Below are 18,315 nucleotides of genomic sequence, written 5' to 3'. Positions count from 1 at the left end.
TTCTATGCTAATGTGGAGTTGATGTTTATGTAAATGTGCTGTAATGGCATAGGCGTTGGTCTTGGACGAGCGGGCTAATCTTCTCTTCTTGCACTCAATCAACTCTGTTTTGTCAAGTTACAGCAGTTATAGCGCTGGCCTTACGACTGCAGTAAAAGTGCCTGCTAAATGAAGTGTTATTGGTATACGCACACACACGCACACAAAGACTTGTGCGGCATTTTTTTGTAGTTTTTAATAATAATAATAATACATTTTATTTAAAAGCGCCTTTCAGGACACCCAAGGTCGCTGTACAGAAGATAAGAACACCAATATAAAATACAAGATAAAAGACAACAAACAATAAATAAAAGCATACAAGAAATCGGGATAGGGGGGACCATGTGAAACTGTTAGAGGGAATAGGCAAGTTTGAACAGATGGGTTTTGAGTTGAGATTTGAAAATGGGAAGGGTGGCAGAGTTACGGAGGTCAGGTGGCAATGAGTTCCAGAGTTGGGGAGCAGAGCGGCTGAAAGCTCTGCTCCCCATAGTGCTAAGGCGTGCAGAGGGAACAGTGAGATGGATGGAGGAGGAAGATCTGAGGGAACGGGATGGCTTAAGAGTGTGGATGAGGTCAGAGAGGTAAGGGGGGGCAAGGTTGTGGATGGACTTGAAGGTGTACAGGAGGATTTTGTAGGTGATTCTTTGTGTCACGGGGAGCCAGTGGAGTTGCTGCAGGATGGGGGTGATGTGGTGGAATGAGGGGGTCCTGGTGATGATCCGGGCAGCAGAGTTCTGAACCAGTTGAAGTTTATGGAGGGATTTGTGAGGGAGGCCGAAGAGGAGAGCGTTACAATAGTCAATGCGGGAAGTGACAAGGCTATGGACGAGGATGGCGGTGGTGTGGGGGGTGAGGGAGGGGCGTAGACGATTAATGGAGCGCAGATGAAAGTAAGCAGACCTGGTGACGTTATTGATGTGAGATTGAAAAGATAGAGTGCTGTCGAGGATGACACCCAGACTCTTGACCTGAGGGGAGGGGGAGACTAAGGAGCTGTCAATGGAGAGAGAAAAGGAGTCAACTTTAGATAGGGTGGATTTGGTGCCAATGAGTAGGAATTCAGTTTTATTGCTATTAAGTTTCAGAAAGTTGGAGGTGAACCATGATTTTATTTCAGAGAGACAGGAGGTGAGGGAGGGGGGTGGGAGTGTAGAGTTGGGTTTGGAAGAGAGGTAGAGCTGGGTGTCATCCGCGAAGCAGTGAAAATGAATGTTAAATTTACGGAAGATATGGCCGAGGGGGAGAAGGTAGGTTATGAAAAGAAGGGGCCCCAGGACAGAGCCCTGGGGCACACCTGTGGTGACTGGGGAGGGGTCGGAGGAGAAAGATTTAAGCTGAATGAACTTTTTTGTTGTCAAATCAAGAAATACCCAGCAATTCTGTTTCACGTGTAGCTAAAAGTTCCAACTCTGCTGACAATGGATGTTTTGAAGTACAGGGGTTCAATTCCACCGATGGCCGACCATCTCTGTGTGGAGTTTGCATGTTCTCCCCGTGCATGCGTGGGTTTTCTCCGGGTACACCGGTTTCCTCCCACATTCCAAAAACATGCTAGGTTAATTGGCCACTCCAAATTGTCCATAGGTATGAAAGTGAGTGTGAATGGTTGTTTGTCTATATGTGCCCTGTGATTGGCTGGCCACCAGTCCAGGGTGTACCCCGCCTCTCGCCCGAAGACAGCTGGGATAGGCTCCAGCAACCCCCGCGACCCTCGTGAGGAAAAGCGGTAGAAAATGAATGAATGAATGAATGAACTCACTGCACTAAGCTGGTGTTCTTGTTGATCTTGTCTTTGCACATTAGGCTGTCCGAGGGGGGAAAAAATATTGGCATTCGCAATATATCATTCGCATTTTGCTCCTGAAATAAGTCCATGCAAAGGGAATAAAACTAGCGTAAAATTTCCGTGCGAGTCCCGTACAACTTTTCTTTGTTCACATTGGCAACCCGCACGTTGACGCTCGATGATGTTGACGCTCAGCCATACAAGCTAGCTTGTGCGAGTGAGACAGCGCTAAGATAGCGCTAACAAGTTCATTCATTCATTTTCTACCGCTTATCCTCACAAGGGTTGCGGGGGTGCTGGAGCCTATCCCAGCTGTCTTCGGCGGGGGTACACCCTGGACTGGTGGCCAGTCAATCACAGGGCACATATAGACAAACAACCATTCACACTCACATTCATACCTATGGACAATTTGGAGTGGCCAATTAACCTAGCATGTTTTTGGAATGTGGGAGGAAACCGGAGTACCCGGAGAAAACCCACGCATGCACGGGGAGGTTCACATTGGCAACCCGCACGTTGACGCTCGATGATGTTTACGCTCAGCCATACAAGCTAGCTTGTGCGAGTGAGACAGCGCAGTTACACTCGCTAACATAGCGCTAACAAGTTAATTCATTCATTTTCTACTGCATATCCTCACGAGTGTCGCGGGGGTGCTGGAGCCTATCCCTGCTGTCTTCGGGCAAGAGGCGGGGTACACCCTGCACTGGTCGCCAGCCAATCACAGGGCACATATAGACAAACAACCATTCACACTCACATTCATACCTATGGACAATTTGGAGTCCACAGGGAGAACATGCAAACTCCACACAGAGATGGCTGAGGGTGGGATTGAACCCTGGTCTCCTAACTGTGAGGTCTGCGCACTAACCACTCGACCGCCTTGCAGCCCGTGCTAACAAGCTATATTATTAATATTAAATGAATACAACCGGGATGCAGGAAAGATGATTCCCTGTGATGCAAGTGCCGTCCCACTCATGCACTAAAACACTATATTTTTCATTTGTATGCATCGTAACTCCACTCTAAATTCCCACGCGGAGCACATAAAAAAAAACAACAACATTTTTTCGGCATGTTTTTACTCAGGTTTGTGGTCTGCTGTGCAATCAAGCCTGATATTGCCACAAAAACACAGGCGAGGCTGTACGTGGACGAGTGGTTACCAGGTTCGATTCTCCGCTTGGGCATCTCTGTGTGGAGTTTGCATGTTCTCCCCGTGCATGCGTGGGTTTTCTCCGGGTACTCCGGTTTCCTCCCACATTCCAAAAACATGCTAGGTTAATTAGCGACTCCAAATTGTCCATAGGTATGAATGTGAGTGTGAATGGTTGTTTGTCTATATGTGCCCTGTGATTGGCTGGCGACCAGTCCAGGGTGTACCCTGCCTCTCGTCCAAAGTCAACTGATGCTAATATCCCTGCAACCTTAGTGAGGATAAGCGGCAAAGAATGAGCTGTGTGTATACGTGAGTGTACATACATGTACATTACTGTGCTGTGTAGGTTGTTTGAGTTTAATAATAAAATTGTGTTTTTTTTCCAAAATTTCACATTGCTCCTAAATTATTTCTGTGCTACTAAAAGCGTACAGACCTGCTGTGGCTTTCTGGAATAGATTAATGGATTTACATGATTTTTCATGGGAAAAACTGATTGGATTAGAGTATGTTTCAATTGGATTCTGACCTTTTGGATCGGATTTATGACCTTAACCAAGGTTCCACTGTACGTATTTATATTAGAAATCTGTTCCTCTCCTTCAAAAAGTGTGTAGGGTATACACAGTCAGTGTGGAGTGGGCTTGGCTCTTGCCCGAGAAACTTGACATGCTAGTATTGTTGCTAAAGAACTGCACAAGGAACAAAGACGTATTTGAGTGTTTGTCCCAGCATACTTTGTGGCCACACAGCAGGACTACTTTGACAAACAGTGCAAAGTTTTATATGCTTGATGTTGCATTTCTTTTTTCTGTCTGTGGGATTAACGTTAAACCCACTCAGACAACTTTGATGCAAGTCATTTCCTGTATTAAGGGCTGATGGATCAAAAGTCCAGGGACCTCCGTCTGCATCTTTCTTCCTGTATCCATTTTATCTTTCCAATTTCTAGACCTTTGCCATCAACCTCGCCATCTATTTCTTTTATTGCTCTTTCTCTCTCTCTTTCTCTCTATCTGCATTTTCCCTCCTCCCTCTTACTTTTTTGCTCACACACTCTGCAGCCCACCCACACACACACACCCCCAACCACTCATATCTACTGTTGCAGCGTCAGCGCTTCCGCACTGCAGTCCTTTGCAGACATGCAATGAAATACAGTTGTAGCCTAATCAGCTTAAGAACATCTGCTCTGTATAGAAGCGATGTACTGAAGTCGACTAGAGCTAAACAATTAATTAATCACAACTAACATATTTATTAACTCTTTCTCACACGTGGTTGATAGAGGGTACATTTTATCCATGTGGTTCTTTATATCTTTGTATAACTTATATCTTTGTGTAACTATGACACAATCTGTTTTTATGCTACAGAGATGAGGAAGACATTGATCATCACGATTGTCTGCAGCTTGCACGGCCTAATCACGACCATTCATCTCGCCTTGCTCTCTCTCTCTCACTCTCTCACACACAGAAAATAGAAACACATTGAGAGTTCTTTATTACTTTCCATTAGGGCTTGGGGCAAGCTCCAATAAGGCCAGAATGAGGGTGTTAGTCAACACACACACACACAGGAAATACACAGAATGTGGAAGATATTTTTATGCTGACTGTTAAATTATTAGAGGGCCATAAGGTTGGGGGTGTGTGCAGAAAGTTATTATGACAATAATGTCAAATTTCACTCTAATAAATTACATATGAAGACACAATGAAAAAAATCGAATGCAATTGTGACCAGAGCTGTTTGGATGTATTTGGATTTTTTCGGACCACATTTTTTATGCAAGAGGGTGTCATCTATTAATACTCCAATAGGTGGTAACAATGTTCTGTGGGTTCTGTGGGACTATTTGAAAACAACTAAAAAAGGTCCTGTCCACACAACATAAAGTGGCCAGAAATATTTCAATATTGAACAAAGCAAAATTTGTTCTCAATCAGAAATCACTCCACACTCTTTATTGCTCTCTGGTTCTACCATATCTTACTTATTGTGAGGAAATATGGGGTAATAACTATAAAAGCAATCATCATTCGCTAAATGTACTGCAAAAAAGGTCAGTAAGGATAATTCATAATGCCGCTTACAGAGAACATACTAACTCCTTATTTCTAAAATCACAAATACTTCAACTTGTTTATATAGTTAATCTTCAAACAGCTAAAATAATGCATAAGGCTAAAAATAACCAATTACCTAAAAATGTCATCCAATACTTCTCTACAAGAGAGGAGAAATATGATCTCAGGGAAGAACTACATTTGAAACACTTATATGCTAGGACTATGTTAAAAAGCCATAGCATTTCAGTATGTGGAATCAAACTATGGGATGGATTGAGTAAGGAACTCAAACAATGCACAACGATGAGCCAATTCAAGAAACAATACAAGCAGTTGATGTTTGCTAAATACAAGGATGAAGAGTTTTGAACCAGTCATGATGTGCTATATACGTATATCACTATATTGACACTTACTATGGTACCCATTATGTCATTGGATGGTCATATCACCCCGTACTTCGGTACATGACAAAAAATAAACAAAATAAAAAATAAAACTATATTAGGAAAGCAGGAAGTGAACAAATGTAACAGTTACTGATTGTAAAAGTACCAGATGGAGGGGTAGGATTTAATAAGCTTTGCTTCTTCCTACTCCTTTTGGACATGTGGAACTGGGAACTGATTATGTGATGCATTCAATTGTAATCCGATGCATGTTCAAATGAAATAAAACCATTACCATTACACTGGAATGGTGCTGGGTGCCGGCCGGGTTAGTCAATAGTTGCGTCCAGATGGTACACATAAGGTACACCTACTGGGAGTGCTCCGATACATCTGCCACTGATCAGTATGGGCCGGTTTCTATTATTATTTCTTTATTATTTACTGTTGTCTGTATGCAAACCAAACACTGATAATGTATGTCCCAAAGCAAGTGGGGATGAAACATTAATCTGGATTAACTACAGATGAACAGTTATTGAAGATTAATAATTAGCAAGCGCAGCTCAGGTTTAATGAAAAGTTGAATGTTAAAGGGGTGTTTATTTCTGTTTATTTGTTTACCAGACATAAAGTCCTGGGCTGGTGCTTCCAGAACATATGGATACCCTGACCCTGGAGGACAGATAAACCACAGAGCATACAGTAGTTGTCACACGCCGAGTACAGTATACATCATTGTAAACACAAACAAATAACTAAAACCCATTACTGCATTTCTGTCAGGAAGATCATGTTTGTCATCATTGTCCATCATTCCATGTGATTTTACTAAAATGAGTTATGATTATGAAACTAACATACACACAGTATGCATTTCTGCTGTCATGGAGCCAGCAGAATATTTTTCTCTCCTATAGATGTATCAAGAACAAGAATGAAAACAGGTGAAAGATGAATTTGTGATTATGTTGGCCATGTGCAAACTCAGCAGCAAAACAGAGTGAAGAAGATGGATAGAGGAATAATACTAAAATGCAAATCTCTTGGTCCGGGATAAGAGTTGGAATGAAGAGGGGATGTAAAAGCTAGGAAGAAAAATGCATCATGAATCATTGTGTAGGGTGACTGAAAATTGCAACTCTTTATTTTGCAAATGATTTCATTCATTTTCTACCGCTTTTCTACCCCTCACGAGGGTCGCAGGAGTGCTGGAGCCTATCCCAGCTGTCTTCGGGAGAGAGGCTGGGTACACCCTGGACTGGTGGCCAGCCAATCACAGGGTACATATAGTCAAACAACCATTCACACTCACATTCATACCTATGGACAATTTGGAGTGGCCAATTAACCTAGCATATTTTTGGAATGTGGGAGGAAACCGGAGTACCCGGACAAAACCCAAGCATGCACGGGGAGAACATGCAAACTCTACACAGAGATGTCAGAGGGTGGAATCGAACTTAGGTCTCCTAGCTGTGAGGCTGGTGCGCTAACCACTCGGATTATTGTTCAATTGTTATGAAAGAAAAATGCAATTGAATGCTTTATGTCTGTTTAAAAAAAATCCCTAGCATGCCTTGTGGTACCTTGTTGTACAGCTGAAGTACACATTAACATCAAGTTAACATAGATGTGATAAAGTAGTATCAGCGCATTAGTAAAGTAGATACATTGTTGTTTATTATCCTCCACTTATAGTAGTTGTTGCCCAAAGTGTGTGTTATTGTGTTAAGTCGGTGTGTGATGATTCCAGACCCGACTGCACTAAATTAATTTCCTTGAGGTATTATTCAATATTAATACATTTTTACATAGTTAGAGCATAGAAAACCTGTTATTAGACCCCTGTAGACATGAAGTAACACCCCTATAGTCACTTTTATGCTCCTCTTATTCTTTGTTTAGATCACATTACTCAACTGAAATGAACACATTACAGGATTATTATAGGAACACAAAAGATGGCTGCCTTCAATTAATTTGTTCTAAACTAAAATAAAGTGGGGAAGAAGGACACAGTCACACTCTGAGAAATACTGTCCAAACATTTTTGAAGGGTTGTAATTTAATTTTTATTTTTTTTAATTTTAGCTGCTTCCTGAAATGTGACTGGCAATTCATTTGCAGTTGTTAGAACTGGAAGTCCTCCAACAGGTAGAATAAATACCAGAAGAATACATGATCAAATTTGGTGACTTAGTTGCTAAGGCAGGCGGGCAAATGGACAGGTAGTTTTTTTAAATATAAAATGATTTTAAAATATGAGAATTATATGGAAGGAAACTCAATCAGTATGTGCAGGGGGATTGAATCGGAAAGAAATGAAACAGTGTGATGCCTACAGCAATTACTTACTACTGATTTTGCAATCAGTGAAGAGATCAACGTATTGAAATAGCAATAAAAAAGACAAATTTCAGTGTCTGAGCACTATGGTTACAGCTGCAATACGACATGTCCGTCCGTTGTACTAAAATAAAATAACATAATTGCTTTTCTTTGGAATAATAATAATGGATTGTTTTGGCAAGCACTTATTATGGAACCAGTGGAGCTTAACGGTTGTCTTAACTTATAGATGTTAGTCACCTAGGCCTGCCTGCATATATATATATATATACTGTATATATAAAACTCAATTTCACCCATGGTATAATATTCCTAATACTAATTCTATTCTAGAGTTGTCACATTTCATGACCATATTGTGCACCACTTGCCATAAACTAGAATTACAACCAGGCGACTTGGGACAGGAGTAAATGACGTCACCAGATTCATCTTCATGGCAAGCCGTGTTCCGGGTGCATCTTAGCTCAACCTGACTTTGTTGTATTAGAAAATCAATGCCAAAGTCAACACTGTGTATTGAGAATTCTCCCGATGCTGACTCACACAGGATCAGTGCCAGAGGCAAAACAGTGAAGCACTTGACAACAGAGGTCCGACATTCACAAACACACACAAACACACACACACAAATGGCATTGGACCAAATATTGATCCGTGTCTCTTTGATATATTAAATTAAAATCCAACTTTCCCTACTCAGAAATTAGAAAGCAATGGTTGTGTGTGTGTGTGTGTGTGTGTGTGTGTTACATCTGGACTTGACTGACTCTGCAGCAGTGTTTTACTAAGACTGGCGTACAAAGATGCCAAGCTATCCTCACACAACCCTGGCGGCAGCATCAATGTAAGTACAGTTGCAACAATTAATCCATGATTACCAGAGTAACCAGATGACCGCCTGCATTCTGGTTATTATGCATTTCACAAAATTTTGTAAAAACTAAAATTTTTTTTTTCAATATTTTCCTTATTGAAGTACTGGTTCAGTCACCTTTTAAGTACCGATTTGGCACCAGTATAGGATAATACAATATATACAATATATATAATATAATACTGTCCAGCTTTTCCAGTTCCTGTTGAGCAGGGGTGAGTCTACGGATATACGACTATGGTTGTTTTGGTTTTGTTTCAATAAAGTCATTGTTGATCAACCACCTCTTAATCATTCTCTTAACATCCTGGCAAAAGTTACATTTTTATATCAATTTAAAAAAAAACATCAAAATCTGTGAGATGTGTAACCTGGAAGAGTTTCAATCTGTGGAATGGGAACATGACACATTTCCCAGCATGCTTTGCTGCAGTTAAAATGATCCCTTTTGACTGTCTTTGACCTTTTAAAAGGTGTTATTTTGTATAATCGATACTTCTTGTTTTAGTCGTGTCGGACTTTTGGTCTGAATCTGTCACACTTATTCTTAATGTTTACTGTATATAATATTTATTTGAAATCAAAATCCCACTGGAGGAATGGCTTATTTACTCGGATCGCTGTAAACACTTTGTTTGATAGGGTCCGTGAAGCGGGCCAACTCAACAGTTCTATGGGCCGGATTTGGCCCCTGGGCCTGAGTTTGACACAAGCGTATGAAATGGGTTGAAATTGGGAAGAAGGGACAAAATGTGTCGTGGAGACAAAACAAAAATAGGAAGTGAAGACAGAAGAAGATGAAAGAAGAAAAGCACATGAAGAAAGAGCAAATGTCGGTCGCTAGGCGCCTGCCTGTCACCATAGCAACATCAGGGGCCACATTGAGCTCCTGCTACATCATACCCGATGATGCGAAACGATGCGCTTGTGTGTGGATGTGTGTGTCCTGGTGTAGGTGGACAGACGGAGACAAGCAGGCCAGCGAGGTTGGGGAAAAAAAAGAAATAAAATGAAAAAAGGAGTTTAAACACGGCACAGCATCGCAGCGTAGCGGTTAGGGCGTCTGGGGTTTGAATCCACACTGGAATATCCCTGCAGGTTTCTATTGCTTTGCATGTATTTAAAACCCAGAGTACCCGGAGAAATCTGTTCTTTCCGGGCATTCCGGCTTCTTCCAACATCCCAAAACTAATGATACTGCACAAAAATGTAGCGTATTATCTGATTAAATCCGATTTACAGTAGCAGTACAAGTGTTTCTTGTTCATCAATCATTTCAACCCAATAAATATTTAATTCATGGGGCTTTAATAGCAGAAGAAAAAGAAGTGGATCAAATCCAGATCCAAGCTTTTCCACTGAGAGTCGCATATCGGTATGGGGGCTGTTTATATTCTTCACCGTGCTAATATCAGACCTGTATCTCCAATCGTAAATTTCATTTCAACTATTGCAGCCTCACTAGTGAATACAGTGAGGTAATTCAGTTAAAGAGAAAGAACGCAAAGGCAGGATCTGATTTGTTTTTTTTCCTACTACTTCAGTGACTTAATGCACTGCAGCTCAATGCTGCGCCCTGTTGGTCAATTGCTGAAACAACATGGTGATTTTTCTTAGAACTAAATTAAACCGTAAACAATACTTTATGTAGCTGAAAGACTGCCTTGTCTATCATTGTCAAATAACAGTAAATGTTTGTTTTGTGCCAACACACAACCAACACACAACTATTGAGAGCTGCTTGAAGTGATGCTCCTGAGGGGTCATGCGATGCAGACTATTAAGGTGGTTGCCGCATTTAGCTTCATTAAGCCACAGTGAATAGATAGTGTTTAAATAATAAATAAGTGCAAGCAACCGTAGATCGGATTGCTGCCCGAGACGAGGCTTTGGTGTGTTGGTGTGCATTGTGTGTCAGAGTTCTTTATGTGTGATTTACTGTATTGCTGGTGTATCGGTTTGCCAGTTCATTGAAAGTTGAAGTATTAAAGCTGACTGGTGAGATGAAACCAGTTAGGGCACATACACACCATTAGTTTGTTGATATGTGCATGGAGTGTCTTTGAACAGGAGAGGGTGCTACAATTGCAGCTAAAAGGAAGGTGCATTTGAAGAAGAGGTGAAGAGATGTGACTGTATTTTTAACTCCATGTAATGAGGTTTGCAGGTTAGCAGCAGAGGAGAAAGGAACGGCAGTTGATTGACAGTCAATTACTGTACTGCACTGTGAATTGTCTTCCCGTGGTTCAGTGCAAATTGTTACGTGTCCTCCAAAAAATTACATTTATGGACATAAGGCATGTACTTTCCCTATTCTTTGTGGGATCTTTATGCAATTTTCATCAGTCATATGCATTCAACACCAAAGTAACACCAGTAAATATTCATTTATTTTCTACCGCTTATCCTCACAAGGGTCGCAGGGGTTGCTGGAGTCTATCCCAGCTGTCTTCGGGCGAGTGGCGGGGTACACCCTGGACTGGTGGCCAGCCAATCACAGGGCACATATAGACAAACAACCATTCACACTCACATTCATACCTATGGACAATTTGGAGTCGCCAATTAACCTAGCATGTTTTGGGAATGTGGGAGGAAACCGGAGTACCCGGAGAAAACCCACGCATGCATGGGGAGAACATGCAAACTCCACACAGAGATGGCCGAGGGTGGGATTGAACTCGGGTCTCCTAGCTGTGTGGTCTGCGCGCTAACCACTCGACCCACCAGCAAACAATTCCCCAAAAACACAAACCCAATTTCACTTAATTGGTCTGAAACTTACACTCCGTCCTCGTTTTATGACATTTTATGGTCATGACGCACTTCCATGAATTATTAATACAGTACAAAAGCTAAAAGAGAACATACTGAGGAAGGACTATGTTCTTTTTAGTCACCTTTCTATCCCTTTATTCTGCCTCCCTCCCAAGTAGAGTCCTACTCTTCCACTCGCAATGCGCCAAAGAAAATGAAAGTTAAAAGCGAAAAATTTTGTGAAATTCCAAATATGTAAAACGTTCAAAAAGTGGAGAACTGCAGATCAACACTGGCTGCATGCCAATCATAGAGGATCTCTGAAGGATCAATCATAAAGGATGTGATCGTATTAAACCGACACAGGTAACTTAGCGGTGTTTAGCACTGTATTTAACTTTAACTGTATTTCGGTCGAGTGGTTAGCCAGCAGACCTCACAGCTAGGAGACCAGGGTTCAATTGCACCCTCGGTCATCTCTGTGTGGAGTTTTGCATATTCTCCCCGAGCATGCATTCCAAAAACATGCTAGGTTAATTGGCGAATCCAAATTGTCCAAAGGTATGAATGTGAGTGTGAATGGTTGTTTGTCTATATGTGCCCTGTGATTGGCTGGCGACCAGTCCAGGGTGTACCCCGCCTCTCGCCCAAAGACAGCTGGGATAGGCTCCAGCACCCCCCAGGACCCTCGTGAGGAAAAGCGGTGGAAAATTAATGAATGAATGTATTTTATATATTCTCCTCGCACCGGTCGCACTGCTTAGTTATCACTGTTGATTTCATAGGTGCAGATCCTTCCATATGTTCAAGGATACCACCGCTATCCTTCATGATGGTTGCAGGCATCAGACATTCTCCACGTCTTGAGCATTTACAATATCCAACATCACTTGATTTTTCACTTTCACTTTCCTTTGCTTTGATGCACTTCCATCACAAGCGTCTGCCTTACGCTTGGAAGACATGATGACGAGAGGTTAACTAAAAGGTTAACTAAAAAGAAAAAAAATGGCGTCCTTCCTCAGTGTGGTATCGTGTGTTATAACACTTACTGCGACACTTGGCACAGCGTCCTTTGTCGTATTCCAGCAGGTCCAAGTTCCGGCTTCGCTCACTGACCGATCGCTTCTGTCCACTCTCCCTCAGCCGAGCTGCCTCTTCTTTCGCGTACACCCCCAGCTCCTGGGTGTAGCGCCCATACATCTAGAAAAGTCATATTAGGAAAATATATATTTTTTTAATCTCCATCATGCCATTTTGAATAAGTTAGAATGATTTAGACTAGAATAAAAAGTTCAATGATTGTTCTTGTATCTAATGTAGCAAAAAAAAACATAAATAAGAAGCTAAGATCTGTCGACTGTTAGCAACAATGCCTTATCTGGGGTTTAAAGGTCAACTTACAAGGCAATAAATAGTAAGTAAATGGTGTACTGTTTTTAAAAACACATGGTACAGAAGTCATTAAGTCAGCAATACAAGAGACAGGAAGACGAATACTCCGCCTAGGTCACCACTCCTTCCTTAATGCCATTGGGCAGGAAGAGTGGTAGCAGTCAAACCCCACCTCGACCAGTCAAATGAGGTCACAGAGTCTGATTTTTGTAGAATGAGATTTGCTGAGGTTTGACAAAAAAACGATGTGGAATTAATTCACAGTCTTTTAGCCTTTATGTTTCATATCCATTCTAAAATTTATGAAATAAATAAAATTTGTGACACAAATGTAACAGAAATGCATTATTTAATGACAACTTGCTTCTGTTGTATGTATTCTTCCAAATTGTGTGTGCTATGTCGTTGTATTGTAAAAACGTTATCAATAGAACTTCATTGGGAATCAGGTGGTAAAAAGAACCAATATTATTTAATTACTACAATTATTAAATATTATTTGTCATGGGAGAATCTCTGAATGTTCTTAATTCCTATTGCCTATTGTCATGCTAGCGTTGTATCAAGCAGAATAACACAAAGCCCTGCAAGGATTTAGTTCAACTTCCCATTGCTGAAGTCGTGTTCCTCTTTATACTCCAAAAAAAGTTAAAAATGGACAGGGGACGGGACTTTCAGCTGTAATGGCAGAAAATAATTCAAAATGCCTAAATTAAGCACATTTATAAAGCAACAAAAATTGGGCCCAAAACAGGCGGAACTTGTGGAGACATTCAATTCTTCAAGGCTAACATCTGACCCAACAATCAGATGCTAGAACAAATGAATGTTTGTTTTGGGTGCTCGGTTGTACTTGTCCTCTTGTGTCTGTTGATCAAAGATGAAAATAATATTCACTGCATACCATTTCAATGGGTAAGGTACCGATGACTGCATTGGTCCATTGGCATTGTGTACAGGCAGGTAAGATAACAGGTAGGGAAATCTCACCCTTGTACTTGGAGCATTTTATTGACAGGTATTCCAGGATATTCATCATATCTCCAAGTTGTGAGGTTGTTGCTTTGTGAGGATAATATTGGAACAATAACTGTTTTGAAGGAATACTTGATTTAAAATCCAATGAAAATGACTCGACACACAGCTGGCAACACAATTGGTGATAGAATCATTGTCTGGGGATGCAAAAGTGTTGCTGCCACATTGACGAAAAAGACCCCGCACACACACAGCGTGCCTTGCTTAGCAAGATGGAGAAGAGGCCAAGTACTGGATGTCTCCTCCAGACCTGAACCGCATTAACTCATTCAATCCCAGCCATTTGTCAAAAGCTGTACCCTCTCGGTACCGGTTACTTTGGATGATTTTGACTGATTTTTCAAAGCATACAAAATATTGTGTCCTAGGGCAATATAGACATGGTATATACGGTATATATATGTAGACTCTCATATTTCTTCAGAAATAAAAAGTTTGTTTCTATCTTTTCCCGTTTTTTAGTAATCAGCGGTAGAATATCAGCAAAATATCACTTCACTTAATAACTTTCACTTAATATTTAGCCATATTCTGTATATTTAGGCAAACTGTCTTAACAATGATGCCACAACATAAACAAACAAAAATGACTGTTTTACATGTAAATATATATATTTTTTTACAAATATAACACCATGAACTATTTACAGTTTTCACATTTGCAACTTCTTCGTATTGCAGAGCTTTAAAGCGGACCTATTGTGCTTTTCTGACCTAACATACCGAAAACCTAATGCTAAAATGCTAAAACTACTTAACATTCAGAGACGTGTTGAAGTAACCTCTTTTCTTGAGAAACTTCACACTGTCCAGTCTCTACTTCCGGATGTTTAAAGTAGACATTTTAAAAAGATAAATCATTGTTTATTATCAACTCTTATAAAGTACATTTTATCAACTAAATGTTAGTTTCGGCAGCTATCCAGAAATCCTCGTGAGCACTTGTGAGTGTGAGTGGGCCTGCCTGGAGGCGGGTGGAATAAATTAAAACAGACCGTTTTTCACGGGAAGCACAAAAGCCAAAGAAATCCAGCTGGAATAGGTGCCGATTCTGGAAGATCTAGAAAGCTTTCAGTGCTGGTTATCATGTGGAATTGCTCTATAGGAGTCCACAACTCAATATATCAATATATAAAATGGTGGGGGGAAATGCTATTCTCTGTCCAAGTACTCTGTATCCGTTTATAAAATGTGCAGATAAACAGAGACACTTTAGCCGTGGGGAGGCTAAAAAGGGGAAACATAGAAGGATGTACAGTAAATTAGAGTTTACTATGCTCCTGTGGGGCACCACAGGGGGCTAATCGGGAAGTCTTATGTGCTTGTGCCAGGCTGCCATGCCAACCCTCAAGCCCCCTGTTGCACTCACTCAGAGCTGTACAAATACGTTGAAGAAAATCGGGATAGATGGACGACAACCAAATAAGAGCAGGAGGTGCTCGAGCAACGGAAAAAAAGGCAGAATGTGTCAGTAGGAAGGGGTTTCTGTCGTATCGCACTATGGGCGGCATTCATGTGAGGGGAATTTAGATTCGAACTTTGCATGCGGATGAAAGCGTGGCGTCAGGCGTGGGAAGGGCAGAAAAAAACGCAGCTGCTGTTGTATTGTTAGAGGGAAGGCAAAATCAAGTGATTCATGACGGATCCTTCACACCTGAAGGATGCATTCAAGTGCAAATGCAACAAACTCATACATTAAAAAGTTTGATACTCAAATATGTATTTATTGTGTAGGTCCATTCATGATAAATAATACAGCACCTCTCTTTTTGTATGTGTGTGCAAGTAGAATGAGAGCAGCATTGCTTCCTTTTCCTAGTCACAGGACCAATCGCAGGCAGGCAGCTGGGCTTTGATATGAGAGTCACGTCTTCACCCCATAGTGCAGTTTGTAGGAGTCGGGACCAAAAGTGGCACACTGCAATTAGTCAAGCTCCAATGTACTTGTACTTCTATGGCTACTTGAAAACGGCCTGTGACTTCTTGTACTACTTTTAAATATATTCATTCATTCATTCATTTTCTACCGCTTTTTCCTCGCGAGGGTCGAGGGGGGTGCTGGATCCTATCCCAGCTGTTTTCGGGCGAGAGGCGGGGTACACCCTGGACTGGTGGCCAGCCAATCACAGGGCACATATAGACAAACAATCATTCACACTCACATTCATACCTATGGACAATTTGGAGTCGCCAATTAACCTAGCATGTTTTTGGAATGTGGGAGGAAACCGGAGTACCCGGAGAAAACCCACGCATGCACGGGGAGAACATGCAAACTCCACACAGAGAGGGTGGAATCGGACCCTGGTCCTCCTAGCTGTGAGGTCTGTGTTTTTTTTTAAGACTAAAAAACAGTGATCATATTGTGGCACTCTTGCATCGAATTGGCTCCCACCAATACTGGCCGCTTGTCAGGTCCCAACCGCTTGACTGTTGCAACCATCATTAAGGGAGAAGACTGGGAATGAATAACAGAGGGGTCACACATTCTAATGGCTGTTACAAGGAGAGGCGGTAACACTTCCAAACTAGCCTGGGACAAAATATGAAGATGGTTGAAAGACCACCTGTATTTAGTATACAATGTACTGTACATCTAATGAAATCTACTTGTGTTAATGTATCCTTACCTCCAACTCTATTTTACACATACTTCCAATGAAGTATTTCTATTTCTATTTCCAAACCGCATGTTCAGACACACTCTAACGCACACACTCTGTCAGGGTGGGAACAGTGAAGCGAGTAGCGAAGGCATTATGTCAAGAGCCAAGCGTTCTGAATAGACAGATTCCCATTAGTGGTGTTGTTCAGGTGACAAAGTTGACAGTCGCATTCTGTGCTTTCCATTCAATTAGAGAGGAAATCCTCTCCCGCAGCACTGAAACACCTCTTGGGAGATGGAAATGTCCAATGCTGACAACATTCATCCATTTTTTATTATACCACTAGTCTTCATTAGGGTCACGGGTGAGCTAGAGCCTATCCCAGCTGATGCTGGGCGAGAGGCAGGTAATAATAGCGACTCGTTACAAGTCAGTCAATCGCAGGACACACGTAGAAGATTTATAAAGTCACATTCACAATGGTGTTTCTCTAATTAAGCGAATTCGGGGATGTGGGAGGAGGTAAGCATATTCATCTGGATAACGTGGATAACGTACCAATTAGAACAAAGACTGACTCACTGTTTTGTCATTTAGCCTTTCTGACAGTAGCGGCTGTGGAACAACTCAGATTAGCAATGTAGCCTTTTCAGGTGCACACATGAGATCTCATTAGAACAAAGAGTATAAAGAGTTAACAATATTGGCACCCGGTTGCACGGTGGTCGAATGGTTAGCGCGCAGACCTCACAGCTAGTTCAATTCCACTCTTGGCCATCTCTGTGTGGAGTTTGCATGTTCTCCCCGTGCATGCGTGGGTTTTCTCCGGGTACTCCGGTTTCCTCCCACATTCCAAAAACATGCTAGGTTAATTGGCGACTCCAAATTGTCCATAGGTATGAATGTGAGTGTGAATGGTTGTTTGTCTATATGTGCCCTGTGATTGGCTGGCCACCAGTCCAGGGTGTACCCCGCCTCTCGCCCGAAGACAGCAGGGATAGGCTCCAGCATACCCCCGCGACCCTCGTGAGGATAAGCGGTAGAAAATGAATGAATAAATGAATATTGGCACTCTTATACAAGCAGTCGATTCCAGACTCCGCCCCAGTACGCCACCATGTGATCACAACAACAGATGTTGCAGCTGCTGAGTGAAAAACTTGACATACACAAGTAATAATAATACAATAAGTCATAAAATTAATGTGTATCAGAACATCTGTACCTTACAGACTACCCTGTTTTTGGATTCTCTGTAAATTGTAGCAGGAAACAAATACCGCAACAATTTGCACCCTAAAAATATATATTATTTGCGCACATGGAGTGATATTAGTGAATAAGTTAAAGAAACAAACAAACGTTGTAGGGGGGAATAAAACAACAAGTTTGTCTTGTTTCACAGCCATTGTTCAATGTTCATTCATTAATTTTCAATGCAGCTTTACCTCACTAGGGTCATGGGGCTATGCTGGAGCCTATCCCAGCTGACAACGACTGAAATGCAGATAGAAGGCACATAGAAAAACTCTTACAGCTCATGAAATACGGGCGCAAAAACAAAAAGTGTTAATAATTTTGTTGAGTGTATTTTTGTTTCAATGATTCTGACTTTAAGATGAAGTGAAGCACAAATAACGGAACAAACAATCGAGTCCCAGTGAGGAAAGGCGTGAGATGGAGGCAGAGGAGGGAGAGAGACATTTGCACACAATGACTCCCAGTGTTTTTTTTTTTTTCTGTTGCTCTCATAAGTGCATCCATCAGGATGTGGGAAGGCACCACCATGGCACTGCTCAGCACTGGCCCTACCATACAAACTCCGAG

At 41.6% G+C, this 18,315-nt stretch overlaps 1 protein-coding gene across 4 annotated transcripts in view; it reads right to left on the bottom strand.

Annotated features, from left to right (window-relative positions):
* The window catches only part of clcn2c (chloride channel 2c), an 89,874-nt gene that overhangs the window by 53,035 nt on the left and 18,524 nt on the right, over positions 1-18,315 (bottom strand). For 3 of the 4 annotated variants that reach the window (XM_058080043.1, XM_058080040.1, XM_058080041.1), the window contains exons 2-3: positions 12,502-12,652; positions 6,088-6,138 (exon numbers count right to left, since the gene is read on the bottom strand). In XM_058080043.1, the coding sequence (XP_057936026.1) occupies positions 6,088-6,138; positions 12,502-12,652 (202 nt within the window). The remainder of the gene's footprint in view (positions 1-6,087; positions 6,139-12,501; positions 12,653-18,315) is intronic. The other variant, XM_058080042.1, reaches the window with a different exon arrangement.

Source organism: Doryrhamphus excisus, chromosome 8 (genome assembly GCF_030265055.1).
Source record: "Doryrhamphus excisus isolate RoL2022-K1 chromosome 8, RoL_Dexc_1.0, whole genome shotgun sequence".
In the NCBI taxonomy this organism is placed as follows: Eukaryota; Metazoa; Chordata; class Actinopteri; order Syngnathiformes; family Syngnathidae; genus Doryrhamphus; species Doryrhamphus excisus.
This window is presented reverse-complemented; position numbering and strand designations above follow the sequence as displayed.